This window comes from Falco punctatus (genome assembly GCF_963210335.1).
Source record: "Falco punctatus genome assembly, chromosome: 6".
Taxonomy (NCBI): domain Eukaryota; kingdom Metazoa; phylum Chordata; class Aves; order Falconiformes; family Falconidae; genus Falco; species Falco punctatus.
The window spans coordinates 72,057,778-72,083,015 of record NC_137585.1 but is presented as its reverse complement, the minus strand read 5'-3'; the positions used below and the strand labels follow the sequence as shown (position 1 = coordinate 72,083,015).

The 25,238-nt window shown below is 64.9% G+C and overlaps 2 protein-coding genes across 5 annotated transcripts in view; one reads left to right on the top strand and one right to left on the bottom strand.

Annotated features, from left to right (window-relative positions):
• SHANK3 (SH3 and multiple ankyrin repeat domains 3) overlaps nt 1-1,036 on the top strand; it is a 369,137-nt gene extending 368,101 nt beyond the window's left edge. For all 3 annotated transcript variants that reach the window (XM_080390963.1, XM_080390961.1, XM_080390962.1), the window contains one exon: nt 391-1,036. In XM_080390963.1, the coding sequence (XP_080247089.1) occupies nt 391-934 (544 nt within the window). In that variant the 3' untranslated portion in view covers nt 935-1,036. The remainder of the gene's footprint in view (nt 1-390) is intronic.
• Nucleotides 1,037-2,440: 1,404 nt separating this feature from the next.
• Nucleotides 2,441-25,074, bottom strand: MAPK8IP2 (mitogen-activated protein kinase 8 interacting protein 2). 2 transcript variants are annotated; one of them, XM_080390965.1, is made up of 13 exons: nt 24,866-25,074; nt 19,937-20,042; nt 19,031-19,273; nt 17,164-17,263; nt 16,881-17,030; nt 14,577-16,754; nt 14,022-14,097; nt 13,729-13,901; nt 13,527-13,636; nt 13,309-13,428; nt 13,149-13,219; nt 12,823-12,921; nt 2,441-12,403 (listed from the first exon to the last, which is right to left on the bottom strand). In XM_080390965.1, exons 1-13 carry the CDS (start codon nt 24,928-24,930, stop codon nt 12,331-12,333), a joined length of 3,564 nt encoding a protein of 1,187 aa, XP_080247091.1. In that variant the 5' UTR covers nt 24,931-25,074; the 3' UTR covers nt 2,441-12,330. The 2 variants fall into 2 exon arrangements, with proteins under 2 accessions (XP_080247091.1, XP_080247090.1); XM_080390964.1 differs by having other exon boundaries at nt 14,577-17,030.
• Between the last annotated feature and the right edge of the window lie 164 nt (nt 25,075-25,238).

Genomic DNA, 25,238 nt, shown 5'->3' with positions numbered 1-25,238 from the left:
AGGAGCAGGGTCTTCAGCTGCAGTAAGTCTTTGTGTAGACCCACCGGGCTACAGGGCCACCTCCCTCCTTGGTAGGCCTCAATGGGCTTCAGAGCTGTGGCAGCGAGGGCAGGTTTGGCTGGGAAGCGGAGACACTGGAGATACTTGCTTGAACCTCTTCTACTTCCTCTGGAACAGCCCTGGCAGGGCTTGCAAGAAAGTCTTGGCTGAAGTGCTCCGAGCCGTGTCCCCTGCGCGCTGCAGAGCCCTGTCCCATCTCAGGCTGGCCCAGCCCTCCAGTGGCCCCCCCCTGTGTATATTGTGTGTGTGCTCCTGTGTCTGGGGACCTCCGCCTCACCCCTGCCCTCTGCTCTCTCTCCTCTCTCTCTCGCTGTACCGTTCTTTCTGCAGACTTTTCAGTAGTTTAGGAGAACTCAGCACCATTTCCCAGCGGAGCTCCGGGACCACCTACACAGTCCGACCTGGCAGTCGCTACCCTGTAACCCGACGTACCCCCAGCCCCGTGAAGCCGGCTCTGGATCGGACAGAGCCTCTCAGCACCGTCCGGCCCTACGGTCTGACCCCTCCCACCATCCTCAAATCTTCCAGCCTCTCCATCCCACACGAGCCCAAGGAGGTGCGCTTTGTGGTGAGGAGCGTGAGTGCCCGGAGCCGCTCCCCGTCCCCGTCCCCCTCTCCAGGGCCGCCCCTGCACACTCTTCACCCACCTCGGCCCTTCATGCAGAAACCCCTCCACCTCTGGAACAAGTACGACGTCGGGGACTGGCTGGAAAGCATCAATTTGGTGGAGCACCGAGACAAGTTTGAGGACCATGAAATAGAGGGCACGCACTTGCCCGCCCTCACCAAGGAGGACTTTGTGGAGTTGGGGGTGACCCGAGTCGGGCACCGGATGAACATTGAGCGGGCACTCAAGCAGCTGGTAGACAGCTGACCGTCCCAGGCAGCACTGGCCTCTTCCAGAGCCACCACGGGGAAGGGGGGTGGGGGTGGGGGGCACATTTCTACTAGACTAATAAAACCCACTTTGATTCTCTTTCTATTCTGAGCACTGCACTGAAGGGCGTGGAGCCGAGAGGCTCCCACCCGCTCCCACACCGCCCCGGCGTGCCATGCACACGCAGACCCCCACTCGGCCCTGCCAGCCCCGCGACGCCTTCGGGACAAGGAATGTTGCATGAAATACATCCTCGTTTCTGTTCCTCCCAGAGAGTCTGGCCTGTATATCGCTTGATGTGCTGTTTCCCGGGGGCGTCGCTGGTGGCCGGAGGGGCCGAGGCACCATGTGCTGCCAAGCCCAGGCTCCCCGTGGGCGAAGGGCAACACCTGGTTGGGGTGGGGAGCGGGGCAGGGCCAGCAGTGCAGTGAGGAGCTGAGCCCTGGCTAGGGAGGAGGCTTCTGCTGTCGGCCAAGCGCCGGCCACGATGCCCCGGTGCGGCAGGCAGGGAGGCACCGGCTGGAGCGCAGCAGGGAGGCAAGCAGGCCGGGCGCGTGCCGCCGGCTGCATCTCGGGCAGCGTGGGGCAGCCGGTGGCACCCAGACCCTGAGCTGCCAGCGAGGCAGGAGCGTGGCAGGGCAGGAGCGTGGCAGGGCAGGGGCTGCAGCAGGAGGCAGGCAGGGCCAGTGCCAGTGCCGGCGCTCGGCCCGTGTTTGGAAGAGCAGGCAGGAGGCACCACAGCCGTGGTGGTGGCCCTTGCCCCGTGCAGGATGTCCCCACCAGGCTCAGTGGTGGCCGGCCGAGCTGGTTCGTCCCACCGGTGCCCGGAGGGGAAGGGCTCCAGCATGGAGAGGTGTCTGTGGAGGGGCAGCGCTGGCACGGTGGCTGGGTGGTGATGCCCAGACCTGCTCCCTCCCGCGCAGAGCCACCCCAGGGAGCAGCCAGCCATGCCGTGCAAGCCAGAAGAGTGATTGCCACGTGAGACACTAGCCCTGGACTGTGTGCTGCTGCTCTGCCTGCCACCCTCGGTTGCCCTGGTGAGAGAGGGACTGAAACCGCATGGATAGAAGCATGTTTGGGGATGTTGGAGGGAGGCTGGTGGGGTATCCAGCAGAAAACGCTTTGCCAACATTTGGGGGGAGGGGGGAGGGGAGGGGAGGGAGATGTTTTATTTCTTCTTGGTTTGGGGTCTTGTTTCCAAGGGGGACACGTTGATGGATAATATATAATCTCCGTGCATTTATATAGAGAGCAGCTGATGATCTACAAGAGATGATACTGAACTACAGGATTCCCACTCCGTCCTAAGTCATCCTTATTTTGCATCTTTTTAATCAGCTATATATTTGAAAAGAGAGAACAAATATCTATATATCTATATCTATAGCTATAGCCACCTGATTTTGTTATAATTTTACTAAATCTATATATCTCTAGACTTGTTGAGATGCTGGCGAGGCGGTGCCTGCACCCCTCCCCTGGGATGCCCATGGCTCATGGGAGTTTTTAGCGACTGACTGACTGAATGTTAAAGTCTTTTTAAAAAAAAAAAAAAAAAAAAACCAACAGCTCCTTTCAGACACTCTGGATTTTAAAGATTTAGAAACACAAAACAAAACTTGGTTTTTGGGACACACCGAGTCTTCCACCCCTTCCCGGCAGAGATGCACGGAGCTGGCGCTTCCACCGCCCCACAGAACTCCGCGCCTCTGGCAGGCGCAGGCCCCGCAGCATCAGGTCCCTCTCCCGCCTCCGCTCCCGGGAAGCCATCGCCACTGTCGCGCCCAGCGCTCGCACCGCACCACTGCCGGCACAGCCCTGCGCGGGCACCGCCAGCCTGGTCACGAGGGTCCTGGTGGGGCTGCTCCTCTGGAGCAGCCATCGGGAGCAGCAGGAGGCCGGCCTGTGGCTTTGGGAACCAGGTTGGCTCCCGCCACGCAGCTGAAGACCAGGGGCTGGCAGTGCTGCGGCGGCCTGGCCGCTGGGTCACTGGGGCAGCAGGGCTGGGTGGGAGCCGCTCCGTCACCCAACAGCTTCAGGGGAGCCAGAGTGACCCAGGCCAGCCCTGGCTCTGGAGGAGGTGGCGTCCCTGTCCCCCAGCGTGGTGCCTGGTGCCCCGCGTGCCCCTTCCTCACCGCACTGTCCCCAGCCTTTCCCTGCCCCAGCTCAGGGGTGGCCAGGGCTTGCCCAGCCAGCTCAGGAGGGGGTGGCTTGGTGACCGGTGTTCCCAAAAAGCTGAGTCCCCCACAAAGGCATTAACTCTTCTGGTGCTAGAGGGAAGGACAAGGAGGTTCCTTCTGACCCTCACACATCTCTGAACCTTTACAACCTTCAGCCAGGGAAAAGGCCCAGGCCCAGGGCGGGGGGCGGCAGTCCCCCTCCTGCAAACCAGGCCCTCCCTGGGATGGATCCTGATCGTGCCGGCACACCAGGTCCTCCCCGGGATGGATCCTGACCCATGCCAGCACACCAGGCCCTCCCTGGGATGGATCCTGATGCGCTGTGGTGCCATCTCCTTTTCCCTGAGCTCTCACTGGGTGCATGCCCAAGTGGCTCCATCCAGAACTCTCCAGAAGCCGCTGGGCCCTGGGGATTCGTGTCCCCCCTCCTCCCCGGCCGCCATCCTGCTGCTCCCAGTTGGGGCACGCACCTGGGGATGGCAAGAGGGGTTTCAAGCTAGACCGGCAAGCAAACAGCCTGCGGTCTGTGCCCCAGGGTAGCTGGGGCCTCGTGCCCCATAACCTGGTGAGCCAAGAGGCATCTAAATCGCGATAGCAGCCATTGCGTCTGCCTGAACCCACCGCCTGCTTTACCAGGTGTGCCATCACACCCCATCAGGCGTCCCCCAGCTCCGCCTGTGCCAGCGTTGCCACTGTCCTGTCTGGCCTGGGGCAGGATGCTGCAGATCGGGTCCTGCCCCTTCCACCTCCCTGCCCCATCCGTAGTGGCAGCCCGGTCCATCACCCCTCTGCCACTGTGCACCCTGGCCCCTCCATTCACCCCGTAGGGCCCCCTGCCATGTGCCCTCCCATCTACCTCCCACTTTCACCCCTGGAATCTGCTCTGCAGTCACCCGCATGCCTCACCCACAGCATGTGCAGCAGCATGTGCAGCAGCATGTGCAGATGCATGCACCCACCTACCGTCCTGCACCCCTCTACCACCCTCCATTGCCCAGGCTCTGGCTTTCCCGCCCACGCTGGCTTTATGTGGCACCCTTCCGTTGCAAGGGCTTGCTGGCATGGTCCTGCACAGGCAGGGACGGTCCCACTCCAGGGACGTCCTGTGCCACTGGCACGGTTGCATCTTGCCTGCCAGCGCAGCCACTGCCCTCGCGTCCCCTGGCCCCATGCTCGCACCTTCTAGAGCACCCCAGCTCCTGCTGTCCCCTCACCTTGTCCCTGCACCACCTCCTGCATGCTTCACAGTGCCCACACCCCACTGCTGTTCACAGACGCCCAGCCGCCAACCAAACTCACTGCTTGTCCCCTGCAGCTGGAGCTTGGCTCTCTGGGGTGATGCTGCTTCGCCAGCTCTGCGCCTGGCGAAGCAACATCGGCACGTCCTGGGATGCCAGTGAGCATCCAGCTCCTCTGCAACCCTGTTGGCACACCATGTGCCCGGCCTGCCACAGCACAGCCCCCGAGGAGGCCCCACCGTGCACAGAGGCCTGGGCACGTCCCCAGGTTGGTGTCACACAGCCTCTTTCCCAAACTGTAGAGACAGGATTTCCTAGGAATTTATTTGGCTGTTTGTTCCTCATGCTGCTTTTACGAGGCTGCTCTGGAGCCACCCACTGCTGTGGAAATGCTTGTGTGCTGCCCATGGTGTGCCACGGGGAGCCTGTGCCCACTGCCTGGCTGGCTTTGGCCCCTGCTGCCGCATGCTTGCAGAGCCCCTGGCCGTCCCTGCTCGGTCTCCATCCCCTGGGGCCCTGGGGCCAGCTCCTGCTGCGGGAGCACAGCGGGCACAGTAGCCCCACAGAGCAGCATCCGCCAGAGCACACTGGGTGCCCACGCGCCGCAGCTTGTCCAAGCCTCTGCACCGCTGATGGCTCATCCCCTGCCTCGCTTGGCACTGCCAGCACCCCACAGCCCCTCCACAAGCCCCAGCTCAACCCACCCCTGCCTGCCAGCCCTGCCTGCCCAGCCAGCTCATCCCACCACTGCCCCTTTCACCGCTTCCCCTGCTGTGTTTCATTCTCATCACACTGCTGGCTCCTTCCTCACCTCACCCGCAGGGTAGCGGGGACCCCGGCAGCCCTCACAGACCCCGGCAGCCCTCAGACCCCAGCAGTCCTCGTGCCCCGGCGCAGCCCCATGGCCTATGGCCAGCAGAGCTGCCCTGTCCCCCCTCGGGGTGGTGGGCAGCTTTGCTGAGTGCTGCCCCCAAGGAGCCGCTGTGGCCCCTCGGCACGACGACCCTCGCTCCCGCCCAGCATGAGCCCCTCGGGGCGGCTGGCGGGCGCTGCTGGTGGAAGTGTGACTGTGTTAGCCTGAGTGCAGGCTGCTCAGTGGGTTCACGCTGGGTGAACCCAGGGTCTCTGCCCCTTCCGCAGCTGTTTCTGGGGCGACCAAGAGAGACCTGCCTGCACCCGCCTCTTGCCGCAAGAGGCCAGAAGTCTGCAGAGCGCAACTTTTCTGCAGAAAGTTCGGTCTGGGACCAGGAAAGCTGGACGCCTTCTTGCCATTTTAGAGGAGCCCTCCTCCTCCCCCTCCCTGATTCCCCCCACTGCCCCAATCCTCCTTGCGAGGGCTGGAAATGGTGGATGCACTGCTCTGCCCCAGCGGAGCCGGCGGCTGTGCTGCCCTGCGTGCATCCCAGCTTCCACCACAAAGCAGCTGCAGCCGTACCTGTGTTGGCAAACACTGCGTGATCCCTCCTGCAGGATGGCGGCTGCGGCCGTCGCTCCCAGGGACACCACGGCTCGTCCCAGTCAGGCATAACACGAAAGAAGGCGACTTCCGACCGCACTGCTGCCCCATCACCCCCATCCCCAGGGGCTGCCTGGGTCTGCCGCAAACCTGCTCCCCTGCCCCAGCAGCAACAGCTTCATCCTCCCTCCCAGTTCCTCACCTTCCCTGTCCCCCCACCACGGGGACACACACACAGCAGATGAGCAGGGGCTCAGGGCTTTGGAGACAACACCATTCCCAGGCAGCAGTACAGTCACCAGGCGAACGTCTTCGCTTGGGGGCAGTGCCTGGGGTGGTCTTGTGCTGGGTGCTGAGGCCTCTTCAACTGACCTGCTTCTTCCTCCCCAGCCACTGAGAGCCCGCTCCCTCCCCGTGCCCACCTGCACCCCCCGAGCCTGCTCTGCTGGGGCAGCTGCACAGCCTGCGCTCCGTGCTACCGCCGGCTCTGGGGCAGCCGCATCCTGCACACCCCCAGCACCCGCAGCATCCGGCTAGGGTCCCGTCACTCGCCACAGCGGTGTGGTGCCTTGGCTGGGAACCCCGGGTTGCCCGAAGGCCAAGGGCCAAGCTCTTGCCCCGTGGCCATTCCCACCCCCTCGGCAGAACCGTAACCCCCAGCTAACACAGCTGCTGCTACTTTACTTTTATTTTCTCAGCTGAAGCAAAGAGGATTTTCCCCAGGTGTAGATAGCCCTTTCCTGACTCTGTATCTATTCTGGCTGCATTGGCATCTCCGCTCCAAACATCTCCCGACCCAGTGAGACATTTCATTTTGAAAAGCCATCCAGGAGAAGGCAGAGCGGTAGCGGGCGAGGAACCAACCCCACGAGCCTGCAGCGTGGCCGGCAGCGAGCACCAACCCCTCGGCTGCACCATCCCGGTGGCACCGGGACCAGCCGCGCGCGGCAGTTACTGTGATTCTCATGGCTTCTCAATGACTTGGGTTATCTTCTGTAAAAAGGGATACACTTTTTTTTTTTTTTGCTTTGAAGGGGTTTTTTTTTAAAAGTTGTTGGTATTTTTCCTTTGACCAGACTAACATCATCAATCCCTGTTCTCCATCAGCTCCTGTCTGTAATTCTGACTGTAAAAGAAGAGAAAACAAAACCCAAAGCACTTTGTTCCTGGTGGTGAAGAGCTTCGCCAGCCAAAACCATTTCCAAACAGCGACAAAGTGCGGCAGGGTTTTCTTTCTGTCCGCCCATGGGCAGCCCTCACTGCCGCATGCATGTGTCACCCGCGGAGACACCCCCGCACGCCCCTGGGCGTGCACTCACACCCACTGCATGTGCATATACCGGCTCCCGCCCTCGCACACACACGTGCGGCCACACGCGCACGCACACGGCTCGAACATCCACACTCTTGTTTCTTACCCAGACGGACTCACCTGTGGGTTTTTGTTCTGTTTTTAATTTTACAGGGTCAGTTTGACTTCACCCTTATTTTGTATGGATTTTTGGAGGAGATTTCTCCTTCTCCAGAGTCATGGAGGTGTGGCCATTCGCCTCCCGCCCTTGACGTTGTGATACACATACCCCACAGAGATCTATGTTTCTTATATTATATTATTATTATTATTATTAATTATTATTATTATTATGTAATAAATTTATAAGAAAGCTCCATGTTGTTCCATGGTGTCTCTCAGCTTCAGTAGCCTCCAGGCTGGGGCTGCTGTCCAGGGCCCCTCCACCCCCTCTCCATGGGGGGGATACAACAGCACCCCTGGACCCCAGCCACAGGCAGGGGTGGGCAGCCTGCCTTCCTGCTCACCAGGGGCTTGTGTGCTCCCCTGGGCCTGAGCCAGTGACAGGGACAGCGAGGGGGGTGTGGGGCTGGGCAGTGACAATGTCCCACTGTGTTCAGGGTGGGGGGACCGGGGCCGCTTGCTACATCCCACATATGCTGGTCTGTGCAGGGTGGCACAGCACAGACCTGCAGCCATCACCCCCCCATCCCCAAGGCTCCCTGGCTGGGGGTGGCAGTTTCCCAGGGCTGGTGCCCCAAGCCAGGCTCTCCCAGGGCCACCATGCCAGGCTTGGCTTTGCCCGTGCAGTCCTGAGGCCACCCTCGTGCTCCCAGCCCTGCAGCGATCTGCGGTGACCAACATCCCCTCCTGTGCTGGCCTGCCCCTGCTTTGCCCCAGGTCTGATGTCTGGGGCTCACCCCACACGGTGCCAGGGCCAGGCGGGAGCCCTGGAACGACAGACGTGTGCAGGGCAGTGTCCGGCTGCAGTGCGGGGAGCCCACAGCCATGGGGCTGGCAAGCGATGGCATGAAACTAGCCATGGTGGTCAGCGGGGGAGCGTGCCAGTGGCTACAGCCTGACAGTCCCCCACCTGTCCCACCCTGCACACAGGGCCCCAGCACCCCTGAGGACTGTGACCACCCCATCCTACGGCCTCTGCCCTGGCAGTAAGTGCCCGTGTCCTTCCCCAGCACCAAGTCTCCACCATGCCCTGCCCCAGGGTGCCCAGCCGAGCCATGGCCAGGCCCCTGCTCCCTGGGTGGGTGGACTGTGGAGGGGATGGGAGCACTCGCTGTCCCCGAGGCTGCTGCAGGACTTACCCAGGCAAAATTGTCGCCCCAAGCTGTGTCGCTGCAGGGCTGGGGCCATGCCAGCTCTTGGGAGCAGTGACACTGGTGCAGGGCCCGTGGCACATCGTGTTGAGGTGTCCTCGGGGACACTCGTTCCCATCTCCTCCTCCCTGGCACTGGCTCGTGCAGCTCCTCTTGCAGCAGGACTGGAGCCACAGGCAGGATGAGCCAGGACCCCACAGAGCTGCTGCTGGTGCCTGTCTCAGCCCACGCTGCCCCATCTCTGGCTGCCTGCCCCAGGGGCAGTGGCAGCGTTTTGGGATGGCCCCGGCCCCCACCAGCCCCTGGCCAAGGTGCCAGGGACTGTGACAGGGCCACCTGTGCCAGCCACATCCACCCAGGCACAACCCCACCAGGCCCAGGCAGAGCCCCCAGTGCCAAGCAGTGCCAGCGCAGGTCCTAGTGGGGCTGGCAGCGGGTGCAGAGGCATAGGGCAGTTACCAGGCCCCGTCCACATGGCACTGGGGTCCCCAGGTGCTAAGAGCTGAGGGAGGCACACAAAGCCTCACTTGGTGTCTGCAGCTGCCAGGAAACCTGGACGTCATGGTTGCCTTGGGGGAAAAACAGCAGCTGAGGGAGAAAGACCACCCGCGCCGGGCAGCCTCTCCAGTATGGGAGGACCCACAGTCCCCCTGATCATTCCCCAGTTTTCCCCAGGACCATGACCCTTTCACTGGCACATGCTCGGGCTGCTCAGCAGTGGTCTGGGTTTAGTGGTACCAACTGGAATACACTTAATTAAATGCACAGTTAGCATAAAGATTGGCTGCTGCGCCTCGTGCACATGCAACCTGGCGAGATGCATCAGCCAATAAAGTGACCATTATTCTCCTGTCACCTGTGTGGCAGCAGCAGCTGAGGGGCACCAGGAGGCAGCGCCACCCCGGCGGGGGGCTGGGGGCAAGGGTGGAGGAGAAGGGCGCAATCCAGGTGCTGGGGACAGGCAGGGGCAAGAGCCACACGGCCAAGGGGCTGCTGCAGCAGCCTCCAGGGTCACCCCAGGGTTGGGCCTTTGGGGCCCTGATGGCAGCACAGCGAGGGGATGCAATGGGGCTGCAGATGGCTGTGCTCGCTTCCTGTGGCAGTGGCTCCGCTCTGGATACCAGGGAAGCACCAGGAACTGGCTGGTACCTCAGCCCCATGCCCAGGCACCTTCTCTGGGGCCTGTCCTGCTCCTCCGGGATGCATTTGGGGAGGCAAGCACAGCTCCTGCACCCCCCTCACTGCTGCTCCTATGGCCTGCAGCCCAGAGCTGAGCGTAGCCCGGGCTGGGGTCAAACGCCCTGCGCCCCCACAGAGAGCCATCCTCCCACACAGCCCATGGAACTGGGCACAGAGTATGGGCTTTGGGGCCAGGGGAGTCAGTGCCTTACAGCAGCCCCCAGCATGTTACCAGTCACCTCTGCACTGGCACACGGAAGTGGTGGGGCTGCCGCTGTGTCCTATGCACCACAGCAGCCCCATGTCCCCCACAGCCTTGCTGCCAGCCCAGCAACACTGTGCCCACACCCTGAGGTCCCAGTATCCACAGTATCCCAGTTCCCACAGCCTGAACCTAGCAGCCCCTGTGTCATTCTGGTCCCAAGCCCAGCTGTCCCCATGCCTGATACTCCTGTTGCTATGCCATGTCAGCAATGCCCATTTCAGTGACACTGATGCCTTCTCTCCTGGTAGCTACAGGCACAGGCTGGGACCCAGTGTGTGTCTGTGGGGCTTCTCTGCTACGGGGCACCATAGGCTGGCACACGAGGGCTGGGTCCTCCTGCACTGGTCATGGCTTGCTGCCCCCACCAAGCTGGGAAGCTGCACCCCAGACCTCAGGGCACCGCAGTCTGATGACAACACTCAGGCAGAAATGGGCTGCAAGAGGCACCAGGAAGTGGGGACAGCACAAGGGGCCATGCCACATTGGTGTGCACCCTGCAGCACCCTGCACACCCAGCCGTGCACCCTGCACCTTCTGCACACACCCCCGTGCACCACACGTGCCCAGCGCCTCTTGTACACACACCCTTGTGCACCCTGCATGTCCTGGGCCTCTTGTACACATTGCGAACCCTGCACGCCCTGCATCTCCCGCACACACACCCATGCACCCCGCATGCCCTGCACCTCTTGTACACACACCTGTGTGTGCTGCACCTCCTACTCACACCCCCATGCACCCTGCGCCTCTTGTACATGCACGTCCACGCACCCTGCATGTCCTGTTCGTTCTGCATACACACCCTGCTGGACCCTGCACACACACCACTATACTCCACGTGCCCCAGTGCTCCTGCACATTCACGCCCATGCACCATGCATGCCCTACACCGCTCGCACACACACCCCTTTCCACCCTGCACACCTAGCCATGCAGCACACACGCCCTGCATACGCACCTCCCACCATGGTCCCCATGACCCCTGCACATGCACCCATGCACCCCCTGCTCCTCCTGCACATGCACCCACACCCCCTGCTCCTCCTGCACATGCACCCATACACTGCACACCCCGCGGCAGTCCCATGCCCCTGGCAGCAGCCCGCGTGCGTGCTTGCATTCCCCACTCTCCTGACAACACCCTGCCTTCCCTGTAGGCACTCTCCTCCGTGCACCCCACTCCTCGGTGCAGTGCCCCTACCTTGCACCCCACACAGACCCACCCTCTGCCCCAGCCCTGTGGGGGGGGCGGGGAGAGGGGCCAGCTGCCCCTGTGGCACCAAGAGAGCCTCCCCAGCCTCGCGGTCACACCAAGCATATATTTTATTGAAAGACCAAGTGGATGACAAGGCAGTGAGGGGAGAACCTTTAACCAGGGTTTGTACAAGTGTCAGTTGCTCAGGACTCCTCTTGTTGTTCGAGTTACGAGATAAATATTGGTACATAGAGCGGAGTGGAGTTATAGTCACTAAACTAGCACTGGTCAGATATACGGGGCCGGCAAGCAAAATAAATCACCAGGCACAGCAGTGAGGAGCGGGGGCGGCCACCTGCCCAGTGCCCAGGACCCTGGCAGCCGCCCCAGCTGCAGGTTTTCCTCTCGCAGGGCAAACAAGGCCCGAACGCTGGTCCTGCGCCCCACGGCTGGCACAGCCCCCCAGGAGCACGGCCCCCTGGGGAGGAGGGGATGGCAGTGGGGCAGGGGCCTGGGACAGGGATGGAGGCGAGGGGACTGGGGGCAGGAGGGGCCATGCTGCGCTCCCCGGGGGGCTGCTGCAGCATTGGGGCTGTGGAGGGGACCGGCACATTCCTGGGGGCCTGCAGCTGTGGGGGGAGCCCCCCCAAGGAGGCTGGGGGGGGTGGGTGCTGCCACTGTGCAGGGGGACAGGATGGACTCAGAGGCTTCATGGCTGGAGGTGCTCACCCCAGCAGCCCCATCTCCCCATGCCCCCATCAGCCCCCCACAGCCTCCCCCCGCCCCATTCATCCCGTTGACACCCCCCCTACCTCACGGGCCCCTCAAGCATTTGCCCCCCCATGCTCCCCCAACCCCATTCACCTCCTAGCATCGCTATCCCCTGCGACAGCGGCTGGCCAGGGTCACAGCTGGTCCCCGCTCCTGTGGCCCCTGTGCTGGCTTTGCTCATGCAGGGGGGGCAGCTTCTCCCCCAGCCCTGAGGCTCAGCTGCGTCACCCCCCGTGGCTGGAGTCCCCTGGGCACAGGGCCAGGGTGGTGCTGGGCACACCCCAGATACCCACCCATGGTCCGCAGCTGTGGCCTGGCCCCTGGCCCCCCAAGAAGCGGTGAGGATGTGCGGGGAGTCCTTGGGGCGTGGGCTGGAGCATGTGCAGGGGGGGCCAAGCCGGCTGGTTGTGGGGTCAGACAGAGTCTCTGGCCGTCTGTGGGGCTGGAGGGGGGTGCAGAAGCAGGAGACACGATGCCTGCCCCCTTACTCCAGGTAAATGTCCTCTGTGGGGCAAGCGTACTCCAGGTGCTCCTGGTAATATTCCTGAAATGCTCGTCTGCAAGGAAGAGCACGTTGGGCAGCTCAGAGCTGGGCTGTGGCCCGGAGCCCCGCACCCAAACCCCCTGCACCCCAGGCCTGGCACAGCCAGGCTCCCTGCGCCCACACCCTGGCATAGCCAGCCCAGCTACACTGAGACCCCCTGCACCCCCAGACCAGGCACAGACCCCTGCTGCACCCAGACCTGCAGGACCCAGACCCCTGGCACCCCCACCCATGGCAGAGCCAGCCCCCCTGCACCCAGCGCACCAGCAGCCAGCCTGGCTACACCCAGACCCCCAGCAGCAAGCCCTCCTGTGCCCCCAGCCCTGGCACAGCCAGGCCTCTGGCATCCAGCCCTGCTGCACCCCCAGCCCTGGCACAACCAGCCCTACACTGTGCCCCACGCAGCCGCACGCATCCCTGTCCCCATCTTACCCGACGCATTCGGCGACGTGCCGCATGGATTCCTGGGAGACGAAGACGTGGCAGGCGAAGCGGCTCAGCACCGGGTGCTTGGTGATGAACCCGAAGTAGCTGCAGGGAGAGGCAGGGTGAAGCCGGGGGACACCTCACTCCTGCCCTGTGGGGCAGTCCAGTGGACCTGGGGGGCTCTGTGGAGGGGACGCCTGGGGCTGGGGCAGCCATGGTGGGGTGGGGACCAAGCAGGGATCACAGTAGTGTGATGCCCCAGGGAGGGGATGGAGGGGGCAGTCCCTTGGGGCTGGGAGCACCCAGGGGGCTGTGGGAGGAGGGGGTCTCACCAGCTGTTCCGGGGGTGGCACCCACAGAAGGAGATGTTCTTCATCTGGAAGAAGTGGCTGCAGCGCTCAAACTGGAAGAGAAAGGTCAGCCGAGGTCTGGGAGCCTGGCTCACAGCAGGACAGGCACCCGCTCCTCCCCCAGCCCACCCGTGCCCCTCACCTCCTCTTCCCGGCTGTACTCGGTGACAGTCAGGATGAGCTTGATGCCCTGCAGTGTGATCTCCAGGTCGCAGCTGGCCGGCGGGCGCAGGTGCACTGTCAGCTTCCTGGTGGTGGCAATCTGGGGGCAAGGCAGGGTGAGCATGCGAGGGCAGAGCTTACGCTGGCATGGGGATGAGGAGGGGGTCCAAGCTGCCACGCCCCCTCCCTCATGCTCACCTTTTGCATGGCGGCGCAGAGGATGCCATTGCCTTGGTGGTACGGCACCTCCACCGAGCCCAGGAACTGCACATTGAACCGCTCCACCCAGCATGGGTTCCTCTTCAGGCCTGCGCAGGGAAGGGAACGAGGAAACAGTGCCCCAAGCCCCCCCATGTCCCCCACCACCCCCCACAGCCCCAGGGACCCTGCAGACTCCTACCAATGGCATCCCTGGCTTGGCCAACAACCTCATGGGCATAGAAGGCGGGGAAGATGCCCCTCTCCCCCGTTCGCATGTTGTAGCCCCGGTACCAGTAGTCATCCTCCTCCAGCTCCACCAGGATGGGGTCATCCACATCCAGCTCCAGCTCGTCCTCATGGCGTGGGATGAACCTGGGGGGGATGGCCAGAAGGAAGATGCGGACAGGGAGGGGCAGAGCCGCAGGAGAGGGGGCCCTGCGAGACCCCCCCCTGCTCATGGCCAGGGCCGGCATGGCCGGGCTCGCTGCTCACCTGAAGACGGCCCGGTGGGTTTGCTCCCGCTCCTCCCCGTTCACCATGCAGGAGAACAGCCCAAAGGACTCCGTGCCTGCAGAGGAGAGGGCTGCCGTGGGGCCAGGGGGCACCCCCTGCCTCTGCCTACCCCGGGGTGCTGCAGAACCCTTGAGGCGAGGGGAGCAGGGAGCAGATGGCCATCACCCATGGACTCAGGCCTCTCCTCGGGGGGCCACATCTGAGCCCCTGGCCCTGTGCCCCCCACCCAGCAACCCAAGGCACTGAGGACCCCACAGGGCGCTGATGTGAAGGCATGTTGGGCAAAATCTCACAGCCCCACGGGGAGAGCTGACAGCCTTCGGGTCCAGGCCTACACCCCCTACAGCTGCTCTGCCCCTGTCCCACCTCCCATGCCATGCCACACAGGGATGGTGCCATCCACGGCCAGGATGGCTGGGGCAAGATGGCAGAGGGCAGCCAGCTGGCCGACAGCACACAGAGCAGCCCAGGACAGCATGGCATGGCATAGCACAGCACGGCATGGTGCAGCACAGCATGGCGTGGGTCACTTACTGGAGGAGCGGGAGGTGCTGTTGACGAAAACATTGAGGAACTTCTTGGAGAACTGCAGGTCGGCCTCAGGGGACGAATCCTCGGAGGAGCTGTGGGCATCAGGGGCCACCAGCCCATCCCCAAAGGCCGCCTCGTCCTCCAGGTCGCAGCGATCGCAGGCGCGGAGCAGGTCGCTGTCGTCGCTCAGCACCGAGGTGCAGCGCCGCAGGCTCACCAGCTCCAGCTGCGTGTGCTCGTCCACAACCAGCGTGTACTTCACCGAATCGTAGGCCAGGGACTCATCCAGTGCCCGTGGCTCCAGCGCCCCGGGAGCAGGTGGCAACTCCCCCCCCAAGCTTCCCCGCAGCGGGTCCTCGGAGAAGGGGGAGCCCTTCAGGTAGGGCACCTCGTCCTCGTCTGTGGAGTAGGCCATGGTGAAGCCACGGTTGGTCTTGGCGGTGGAGACATCCAGGGCAGGCGGGCCAGTGTCGGGGCTCTGCCCCTGGGGCGCTAACCGGACATCGTCGATCATGTCGTCGGCCTCCAGAACCCCCGAGTCCAGGTCCCTGTTGACAGCCCAGTCCTCTGGGCCGGTGGCTGGTGGCACCGCGGTGGCACGGTGCTCCTCAGCGGTGGCCTCGGTGCCGGGGGAGGTGCGCAGGGAGGCACGGGGTGGCCCAGGGCGGCAACCAAAGGTGGCCAGGACCTCAGAGGCGCCCAGCCTGTCGAGGGTGACGGGGTGCCCCGGGAAGACGGGTGCAATGGTGTCGTTGGTGGGGTTGCTCAGGAAGAGGAAGGGGCCCGGCTCGTCAGCGGGCAGCTCGGGCAGCGGCTCCATCCCAGCTCCCAGGGCCCGCTCGTCCTCGGCGCGCTGGAGGGAGCTGCGCAGTGTCTCCATGTCCACCAGCTCAATAGTGCGCTGGCAGTGGGGCAGGGCAGCCGGCTCCCCCGTGCCCACTGGCGAGTCCCGCGAGCCAGGCTCCCCATCCAACGCCTCACTTAGGATCTCAGGCTCCAAGTCGGAGGCCGGGGAGATGGTGTCACAGAGCGAGTGGGTCTGCTGGAAGCACTCATCTGGGCACTTGATGGGGTAGGAGCCCTCTGAGATCATCTTGTTGACAAGGTTGCTGAGCAGCCAGGGTGAGTCCGAGTCCTCACTCAGGTCAGGCTCTGACTCTGAGTCGGAGTCATACTCGCTGTTGTCCTCCTCATCTGCCTCGGGCATCAGCTTGGGCCCCACAGGCAGGTAGAAGGAGCGCCGGATGCTCTCCAGGCTGTGGTCTGGGTCGATCTTCAGGTCCAGGGGGCTGGAGGTGGAGACATCTGTCTGGCCCACAGGCGCGGAGGAGTCCACTGGGTTCAGGCTGTCATAGTAGCCCTCCATCTTCAGCTCCGCCAGGCTCTCCCGCCTTACCATGCTGCGTTCTGGGAGCTCTCTCTCCAGGGTCTCCTCCTCCTCCTCGCCTTTGTCCAGCAGCAAGGAGTCCTTGATGCCCATCAGACCAGGGGCCTCCAGCTCTGTCTCCAGCTCAGCCTCCGAGGTGGGCGAGCTGGCCTCCTCGATGGAGTTGGTGAGGTGGGAGGACCTGCCACTGCTGCTGTCGCTGCTCAGGTCCAGTTCCGTCTCAGAGATGGAGGAGATCATGTTGCTGACCAGGCGCCCACCAGCAAAGGCTGCCTCGATCTCCCCCTCCACGTCCGAGTCAGAGCCGGGCGAGCTGAGGTCTTCGCTGTGCCGGCTGCCGGGCAGGAAGGGCTTGGTGGTCCTGCTGGTGAGGTCAGCCTCGATGCCAGGGTCTGAGGAGGGCGAGGTGGTCTCCGAGGAGCCTGAGGGGTGCCCGCGCACGCTGGCCGCCCGGCCAGACTGGGGGCCCTCCCCATCGGAGCTGAGCGGCTCCGCTGACCCCACAGGGCACATGTAGGTGCCCATCAGCCGGGCGCCCTGCCCGTTGTGCCGCTCGGCGACGGCCCTGGCTGCCAGCTCCTCCTGGGACTGCAGGGAGCCAGGCTGCTTGCCGGGGGCCGTGGGGGACCCCAGGCTCCCAGCCCCCAGGGCACCCCCTTCGCCGGGTGCTGGCCTCTCCCAGCCACCAGCCGCTTCGTGCTTTGGTGGGGCAGGGCAGCCATCGGCAGCCGTGGTGGCCTGGGGCAGTGAGCCTGCGTCGGGGCCGGTGGGGGGGCCAGGAGGAGCCGCAGGCCCTGTTGGAGAGAGAGATCTTTTAGGAGGCAGCTGGCAGAGGCGCGACGGGGAGTGCGGTGCTCGGAGCGCAGAGGAGATGATATTCATGTTATAATCTTCCCCGGCTCTCGGGGGCGATGGGTTACCATGTGCCAGGGACTCGTGGCTGTTGCCTTGCGAGTCAAAGGGGGAGGGCTGCAGCAAGGCGGGGGCCTGCCCAGCCCCGCTGGGGCTCGGCCCCTTCGGGCTCTCCAGGCAGGGTCCATCCTGGATGCAGGCGTGGGGAGATGAGTGTCCTGCAAGGGAAGGCAGAGCCTCACGTCAGCTCTCTGCCCCTGTGCCAGGGCCAAAACCCACCAGGCTTTAACCAAAGGGCTGCAGGGACCCCCCAACCCAGTGCCACACTCTGGACTGGGTCCCCATGCTCACCAGTGTGTGAGGAAGAGGAGGAGGAGGAGTGGAGAAGGGCGTCCTGCCAGGTGGTACGGTGAGCAGGCGGTGCGAAGCTGCCGTTGTTGTTCAGGGAGTCCTGGGGAAAAAGCAGAGCCAGGGTGGGTGGGCGAGCCCCGGGGAGGGGACGGGGCGGGGGGCGGGTAGCCAAGTCCTAAGGCACATTTGGGGACGCGGCAAGGCGGGAGAGCTGGTGTGCCCAGCAGGGGCTGCGCAGGGACACCAAACACGGCTGGGCCCGCCCGGGGATGCCCCTCGGCACAGCTCAGTGCTCCCCGCTGGCTTGGCAGCACCCAGGCCACGTGCCCAGGAGCTTATCCAGATTAGGGCCGCAACGTCCCCAGCTCCCCTGCCCAGCCAGATGCATGCCCGGCAGCACCTGCCACAGAGCGGGACCAAGGGATGGCACGCTGCCCGTCCCACGGGGCCCTGGGGACAACACCTGGCAGGGGACACGCCAGCACGGGTGCTGATGCCACAGGACCCCCAGCATGAGGCCCTGCCGCACCCTGCCTCCCAGAGAGCAGAGCCCAACCCCCACAGGTAGGACCCTTCTGCCTCCCCCAAAGAGCTGCCAGCCCCGTGGTGCAGGCAGGAGCGGGCACGGCCAGGGCTGCCCGTCCGGCATGGCGGCAGCTGTGGATTAGTCCTGGCGGGAAGTGCAGGCAGCAATAATCCTGCCGAGCGGGAGATTAGGGAGTGGGGCTGGCGCCATGTGCCACAGGGCATGCACAAGCATGGCGGTGGGGACCCAGCACAGTGGGGAGGGTCGGGCATCGCACAGGCTGTGCCACAGCCCCAGGGATGGGTGCTGGGGAGGGACGGGGAAGGGTGCTGGGAGGGGACGGGTCCCGAGGACCAGGGTCTTGCCTCCTCCTGGGGCCAGTGCAAACAGGACAAAGCAAGGGTTACCGACCGGGATTTGCACCCTAGGCACACTGGTGGGGGCTAAATCCAGCCATCACCAGGGTCTTCGCTCACATCGCAGCAGACGATGGACCAGGGTGGCTGGTGGGATCCAGCTTTGCCGGTGCATCCCACCAGGGTGCAGTGAGTCAGGGCTGGGAGAGTCTGAGGGTGAGCCCTGGGGCTTTGTCACCCTCCTGTGCCAGCCCGGCCAAGTCCCACAGCCCCCACAGCCCCAACAGCATGCGGTGCCCTCCCAGGAGGGGGGGCCGAGAATCCCGAAAGCCCCCCAGCACCATGGCAACGCAGCCGGATGCAGGCAGCACCACACGCAGCTTCCCACACACTGCGGTGGTGCAGCAGCTCGGGGCCAGCACCGCACACGCGTGCGCATGGGGACACAGGGACCCCCACACACCCCGGGGGAGCCCCCAAGCCCAGCTCCAAGGATGGAAAAGGAGGGACACAGAATGCACGAGCACCTATGCACGCATGCACACACCAGTGCACACGCACGTGCGATGCACAGGGCCAGCACATGACACCTACTGTGTCCACAGCCAGCAGCTGCCCACATCCCTCCAGCACTCACAGACACCCCACTCGCCCTGGGGACCCCTGGATCCTCCGGGACCCTCAGGCCAGGGCCTGGCAGGGGGAGTGCAGGGGCCACGCACAGACACATCTCCAACGCCCTCAGCTCAGCCCCGCCACTGCAGAGCTGGCGTCATTTTGCCCTTCTCTGCTCCTGCTGGTGCTCACCACCCTGGGGTTGGTGCAGTCCTCAGCCCCTCTACCCTGGGCAGAGCCCACCTCTGTGGGACCCCTTCCCATGCTGCGCCCCAGAGCCCTGCTCCTCCTCTGCCAGCCCGGCGGCAGGGGGGCAGAGACCCCGGGGGCAGGGGGTGCTGACAGCCCTCCCAGCTGCCCCGGCCCTCACCTGGGTGCCTGGGGCTGTCAGGTTGAGGGTGGTAGGTCGGTGCTTCTGCGTCTCTTCCAGGGCAGGTGAGGGGATGGGTGAGGCTGAAGGGGATGGTGGTGCTTCCAGCTCGTTGCCCTCCTCCTCCTCCTCTTCTTCTTCCTCCTCCTCCTCATTGTCGTCGATCATCTCGAACTCTTGGAAGTCATCCTGGAAGGTGCAGACGGGGTGCGGCTGCTCGCCGCGCTCCAACACCAGGCAGTCCTGGGGATGCAGCACTGAGTTAACAGCCACGACACTCAAACTCATCCTGGCCATGGCCCCGTTCCCCAGGCTGGCACGCTGCAGCGGTGTGACCCTCCCCAGCAGCTCTGCCGGCACTGGGCTGGAAGCAGCTCCAACTCCTGCCCCAACAGGATGAGGGTCTCCAAGAGAAAAGTGCCAGGGCCCCCTCCTGGCTCTGCCAGCACCCTGCCTCTCTTGGCCTCAACACCCAGTACTTAATCTCACCCGGAAGCCTGTCTGGCCCCTGCCCATTTCCCCAGCACTTCTCCCCCGAAGCTGGGCAGAGCTGAGTAAACAGGAGCCACTGGAGCCACGGGAGTGCAGTGGCAGGCAGGCACCCAGCTGGTGGGGCCAGCATAGGGCTGGCTGCTGAGCCACCCATGCTCCCTTCAGCCACTCCATGGGGCTTAGCCAGAGGTGGTGGGAGACCACAGGTGTCCAGCCATGCCAGGGGTTCCTGGGCTCAGAACCCTGCCTGCGCTCTGCACCGCATCCCCTCAGTGCCCTGACACAGGGGGCCCTGCACCTTCTGCTCCTGGAGGGCCTTTGCTGGGTCAATGTCCCCACCCAGTCCCCACCAAAACTCTGTGCAGCCACCGCATCCCGGGGCACGGGGGGGCTCGGCACACTCAGCTCCTGCACCTTCTCATAGTGGTCCGAGTCGTAGTTCAGCCCAATGCCGCAGTCATCCGTGATCTCCGACAGATCCTCATCATCAAACTCCTCCAGGCTGATGTCCTGGGGGGGCCTGGGGAGAGGGACGGGGATGTCAGGGCAGGGGCCACACGATGACAGACCTCAGGGAAATGCCTCCCGTTTTCCCCACAGCATCAGGAGGGCCTGGAGAGTTGAGCAGCACTGCAGGCACACACTGGCATTGTACCGCCATCACCCCAAGGTGCCAGCATGGGCGCACCAGCTGGGCAGCACTGCAGGGACGTGCCAGCCTAAGACCATCAGCCAGGGCACCGGCACCAGCCACACCGACATGGCACGCTCTGACCAGCGGCACCGGGCCCAGGACCCTGAGCCACAGCCCAGTGCCCTGCCCCATGCCGGGAGCCAGGCAAGGCCAGAGACGATGGGGAGGGCGATAGCCACAGCAGTGCCCGGGGTGGCCACCCTCAGTGCCACGCTGCTCCCGCCCGGCTCGCTGCAAACTGCCCGGATTTACCACCGGCCTCACAATGGGGCGGTGAGAGCCCTGTGTGGCTCAGGGCCATGCAGCCATGGGTTGCCCCTGGCTGAGTGGAGATGCTGAGACCACCACCATGGTGGGCAGCACATCCCCCAAACTTCCTGCCCGGCAAAACCCCTTGAGCCAAACCCAAGGCACATGCTGGAGGACAGGCAGCGAGGGGACAGTTGCTGCCACTGGCAGCTTGGGGATGACCCGTGCTGCAGGGCTGCTTCCCAGGCCTTGGGGGTTTATTTTAGGTGTAACCTTTATTTTACGCCTAACCCCATGCAGGCAGGGATGGGGATGGCAAGGCAGGATCCGTGCCCTGACACCCCAGCCTCGCCCACGCTGCCTCCCTGCCTGTCCCACAGGCAGTGCCAGGGCTGCCCCTGCCCAGGGTAAGGGCACTCCGAGAAACCAAGCCCAGCCTTTCCTTGGGAACCGGGGTGTCATGGAAACCAGCGGTTTCTGCAGGGAAAGGGAAGGGAAAAAAAAAAAAAAAAAAAGGAAAAAGACAACTCTTGGCAGGATTTGGTGTCAGAAAACGGAAACCAAACGTTTCTGGTGGCTCTGTAAGGTGGGAGGTGCGGCAGCGCCCGGGAGCTGGCAGGGACCCTCTGGCCACCCCCACAGCGTCGGGGGACACCCAGGGCCCCCCACAGCCCGGCAGCACCCCAGGAAGGGCCAGGGCAGGTGGGGCTCCTCCTGCAGGAGCAGGTCTGGGTTCTCACTGGGGCCTTGTTGGGGCCCAGCCCTGGGACCCAGCTGGCAGCAGGAGCAGACCCCCACAGGGTAGGGGGGTCACAGCCCCCATAGCCACAGCTGCCTCCTGGGCTGCCACCCTCCCTTTGCCCTGAGCTCCCTTTTTCCAGCCCCTGGCCCCAGCACGGAGGCTGGGCACTTACTCCCATTTCACAGGGAGAAAGATTTCCCCTAATCACATAATTCCCAGAAGTAGGCCATTGAGACTGCATCAAATATTCGCAGATTTGTGGCAAAAGCATCAGAGCCAGCGGTGGGACCATGGCCGTGGCCTGCAGTGGGGCACAGGTCTGGGCCAAACCCCAGACCCCAGCCAGGGGTAGGGCAGCAGGTCCCTCAGAGCGGTGGGGACCAAAGCCTGTGTCCGCAGCCCAAGAGAACATTGGGGGCTGCTCTCCTGCAGGGGCAGAACCCTCCTGCTGCCAGACTGCTGGGACCTGCCACCCTTCCTGAGGTGAGCAGGGCTCTCAGGGGTCCCTCAGCCACCTGGGCAGACGCAGGAACAGTACGGCCATGGGTCCTCCTGGGATGGAGACTTGCTGGGGTCCTGCAAACCCCCAGCCAGGCTCTGCTCCCATGCCCCTGGACCCTCCTCACCCAGTGGACAAACTCCTCCACCATCCCCCATCCCAGCTGAGGGGACATGCACACCGGGCCAGCATGGCACAGCAGTCCTGCCCCACACAGGGCTCCTGCCTGCATTCAGCCAGGCTCCAGCTGCCCAGAGATGCTGTCCCCCCTCAGTGGGGAGCGACCGCCGCGACAAACTACGGCTGAAATTTCTAGGTCACGGCACTACTGAGCTGGGGCGGGCACAGTGGGATAGGGCTGCCAGCGAGAGCCAGCCCAGCCCCACAGCCACCCCAAGGGGACCCTTGGGGACCTTGGCCATAGCCCCGCTCCAGCCAGAGAAGGTGCAGCACCATTGCTGTGGGTGCAAGGACACAGTAAGAGCACCCCAGACACACTGGTGACGAGCAGCAGGCAGGCAGGATGGCGTCCATCCCCACAATGGCTGCATGGGACACCATGGCCAGCCACAGTGATGTGGGTGGGAAGCACCTGAGTAAGGTTCCAGAGCTGAAGTGGAGCCAAAGCAGTGGCTTGGGGAGGGAGGAGCTCTCCCCAGCCCCACACATGGAGAGGGTGGTCAGGAACGACAGGAGGCAGCAGGACGCCCTACCACAGGGTATGCAGGGACCCAGCACCCCACTGCGCACCCCAGGCCAGCCTCACCACCCCAGCTTTGACATGTCCTGAGCCAGGACAGGCTGGAGGAGGGGAGGGCCAGGAGCTGGAACCCAAATGGGGCATCACCCACCCCTGAGGCACAGGGAGCAGGGTGGTGCAGGGATGGGGAGCAGGGCACACAGTGGGGTACACACCTGCACGCACACCAGTGTTTGCATGGGAGCTGCCAGGGGCTGGGCTTCCCGAGGAGGGAGTGACAACCCAGCAGGCCACAGAAAGATTGAGTTTCCTCATTATTTTCAGACCAGCTCCCTGGACAGTTTGCCCCGGCAGTGGTGCTGCAATGGCTTCTCCCACAGGGATGGGCCAGGGACCCAGCCAGCAGATGTGCCCTCACCCCACTCACTGACCCCCAGCTGCTCCCAAGGCAGGGAAGGTCACAAGGAGGTCAGTGAGGACCCTCAGGGGCCTGGTCCCAGCCAGCATCCCCCATCCCAAACCTTTGACTGGCACCCAGGGTTCCCAGTGGCCAGACCTGCAGCCATCCCCCATGGGGCTGGTGCCCTGGACCAGGAGACAAGAGCTGCTTCACAGGAGCCCTGCTGAGGCCCCGCAGCATGTGCACCATGGCCTTTCCACAGTGATCTCTCCCCACCACATCACCTTGACCGGCTTCTCCTTCCCCTCCTGGAGTGTCAGGGGATCCCACCCTGGTCACCAGCCTCACCAACCCCTGGGCTGGGCACAACCTCCCCACAGGCCTCCTTGAAAAGGGCACAATCCAGATGCAGCCCCTGCTAGGCTGGGCATGCCGGTGCTGTGCCCTGGTGCTGGTGATAGCCTGGGCCTCACTCTCCCTCACCAGGCCCTGCCAGGCTCTGGGGACCCGCAGGTGCTCAGTGAGACCCAGGTGCACTCACTGCCCTGCAGACTTGACCCTCTTCCCTGGGCTGGTGCAGGGGTGCTGCGCCCACTCCCCAGGCTGCCTCCTTTCCCGGGGGGGAAGGGTGGATTTGGGTCAGGCTGGGGGTCCTGGAGGGTCTGCCCTCACCTGCCTCTCACTGCCCTGGCTGGGACACATCCCTGGTAGCAAAGCGCACAGACCTGCCGGGGCCAGCTCTGACCCTGCACAGCAGGGCTTGGGGGCTGAACGGGGAGCGCTGTGAGGAGGACACAGCTGAGACACCCAGAGATTTGCCCACATCCCAGAAGAGAGGTGGGAAGGAGCCGGGCAGCCACAGCAGAGGCCGTGTGCTCCAGTCCCTGCACCACCACAAGCCGGGACGCCCCAGGGTTCCGCTGTGCAGCGTGGCTGGGGAAGGGGAAGGGGACACCCGGGGAAGGGGACGTGAGACTTGCCCAGTGTGGGCCAGAACCAACCAAGGGCACATCCCCCACCCCCGCTAGACCCCAGCCCCCTGGTTCCACAGCTTCCGCACGCCCAGACAGATGCCCCCCGCCGCCATCTCCCACCCTTCGCCACCCCACAGCCCCCTGCCGAGCCAGCCCATCCCGTGCCCAGCTCCCGTCCAGCCCCACGGCCCCGCACCCCGCTGCTCGCCCAGGGACCCCAGCCCGGAGGGGGTCCTGCCAAGGTCAGGCAAGGTGCGGGGAAGCGGGGTGAGGGCCCCGCCGCGTCCCCCTCCCCGCTGCCCGGGGAATGCGCCAGGACGGCCCGGCCGGTGGCAGGTGGCCCGCGGTCCTGCGGCCCCGGCTCCCGCGGGACCTGCGGTAAGGTGACCCGCCACCGGCACCGCCGGGCGCTGGCGCAGCTCCCTCGGGGGCTGGCGGAGGGGGGGGACACGGCCCTCGGCACGCACCGGCCTTTCGCCCGCCTCTGGCCCGGGGCGCACCGAGCCCCGGCGGGGGCCGCCTGCGAGCCCCGGGGGCCGAACGACCCCTTCTCCCGGGGGCGCCGGACCCTGCGGGGCCCGATCCCGGCGCCGGCATCCAGCACCCCCGGCCGCGGCCGGGGCCGCTGCGGCGCCTCGGGAGAGACAAAGAGGCGGCGGCGGCGGCTCCCCCCGCGCGGCGGGATGCGGCGGCACCGGGCACGGCCGGGCCGGGGCGGGGGGGCCCTCAGCCCTAGAAGGGCTCTGCCCCTCCGTGAGAAGGGGGAGACGGAGGAGACCCCCGAACCCCAGCACCGCCCCCCCACCGGGCCCGGGAGGGAGCGGATGGAGCCGCTCCGAGGAAGGGGGGAAGCACTGCGTCGTTATTGCCCGGGCCGGGCCCGCAGCAGCGGGCGGGCATCGCGGCCCCGGCATCCCAAGGTGAACGGGCGGGGGAGCGGCGGGGGCCCGGGCCCGCCATGCCGCCGCCGCCCCCCCCCCCCCGGGCCCCGGGCCCCTCCGGCGCGGCCCGCAGCGGTCAAGCCCCCCGCAGCGGCGGGCCCCGGGCATCCCGCCCCCCCTCCCCGCGCTCCGGGCCGGGCTCACCTGCAGCCGGGCGGGGAGAGCGAGTGGAAGGTGGAAAGCGAGAACATCTCGGCGCGATCCGCCATCTTCTCCCGGCCGGGGCTGCGCCGGACTGCGGAGCTGCGCGGGGAGCGCGGGCAGCGCGGCCGGGCGGGGCGCGGGGGCGGGAGCCGCGCTGTGGCGGGGGGGCGGCGGGGGACGGAGCCCTACAGCGAGGGAGGGGCCGGAGGGGGAGGGGAGGGGGCGGGGGGCCTGTAGGGAGGGAGGCGGGAGGTATGGGAGGGGATGAGGTGGTATAGGGAGGGGGGCGGGGGGCTATAGGGAGGAGATGGGAGGTGGTATAGGGAGGAGATGGGCGGTGGGAGGGGACCGGGGGTGCTATAAACGAGGGGCG

Coding starts and splice junctions, on each gene's coding strand:
- MAPK8IP2 (XM_080390964.1), bottom strand. CDS start 24,930: ATGGCGGATCGCGCCGAGATGTTCTCGCTTTCCACCTTCCACTCGCTC. Junction 17,264..19,030: donor TGACAGCCCCAGGCACCCAG/GTGAGGGCCGGG, acceptor CTTTTTCCCCAG/GACTCCCTGAACAACAACGG. Junction 12,922..13,148: donor TGCCACCCCCGGAACAGCTG/GTGAGACCCCCT, acceptor CTCTCCCTGCAG/CTACTTCGGGTTCATCACCA.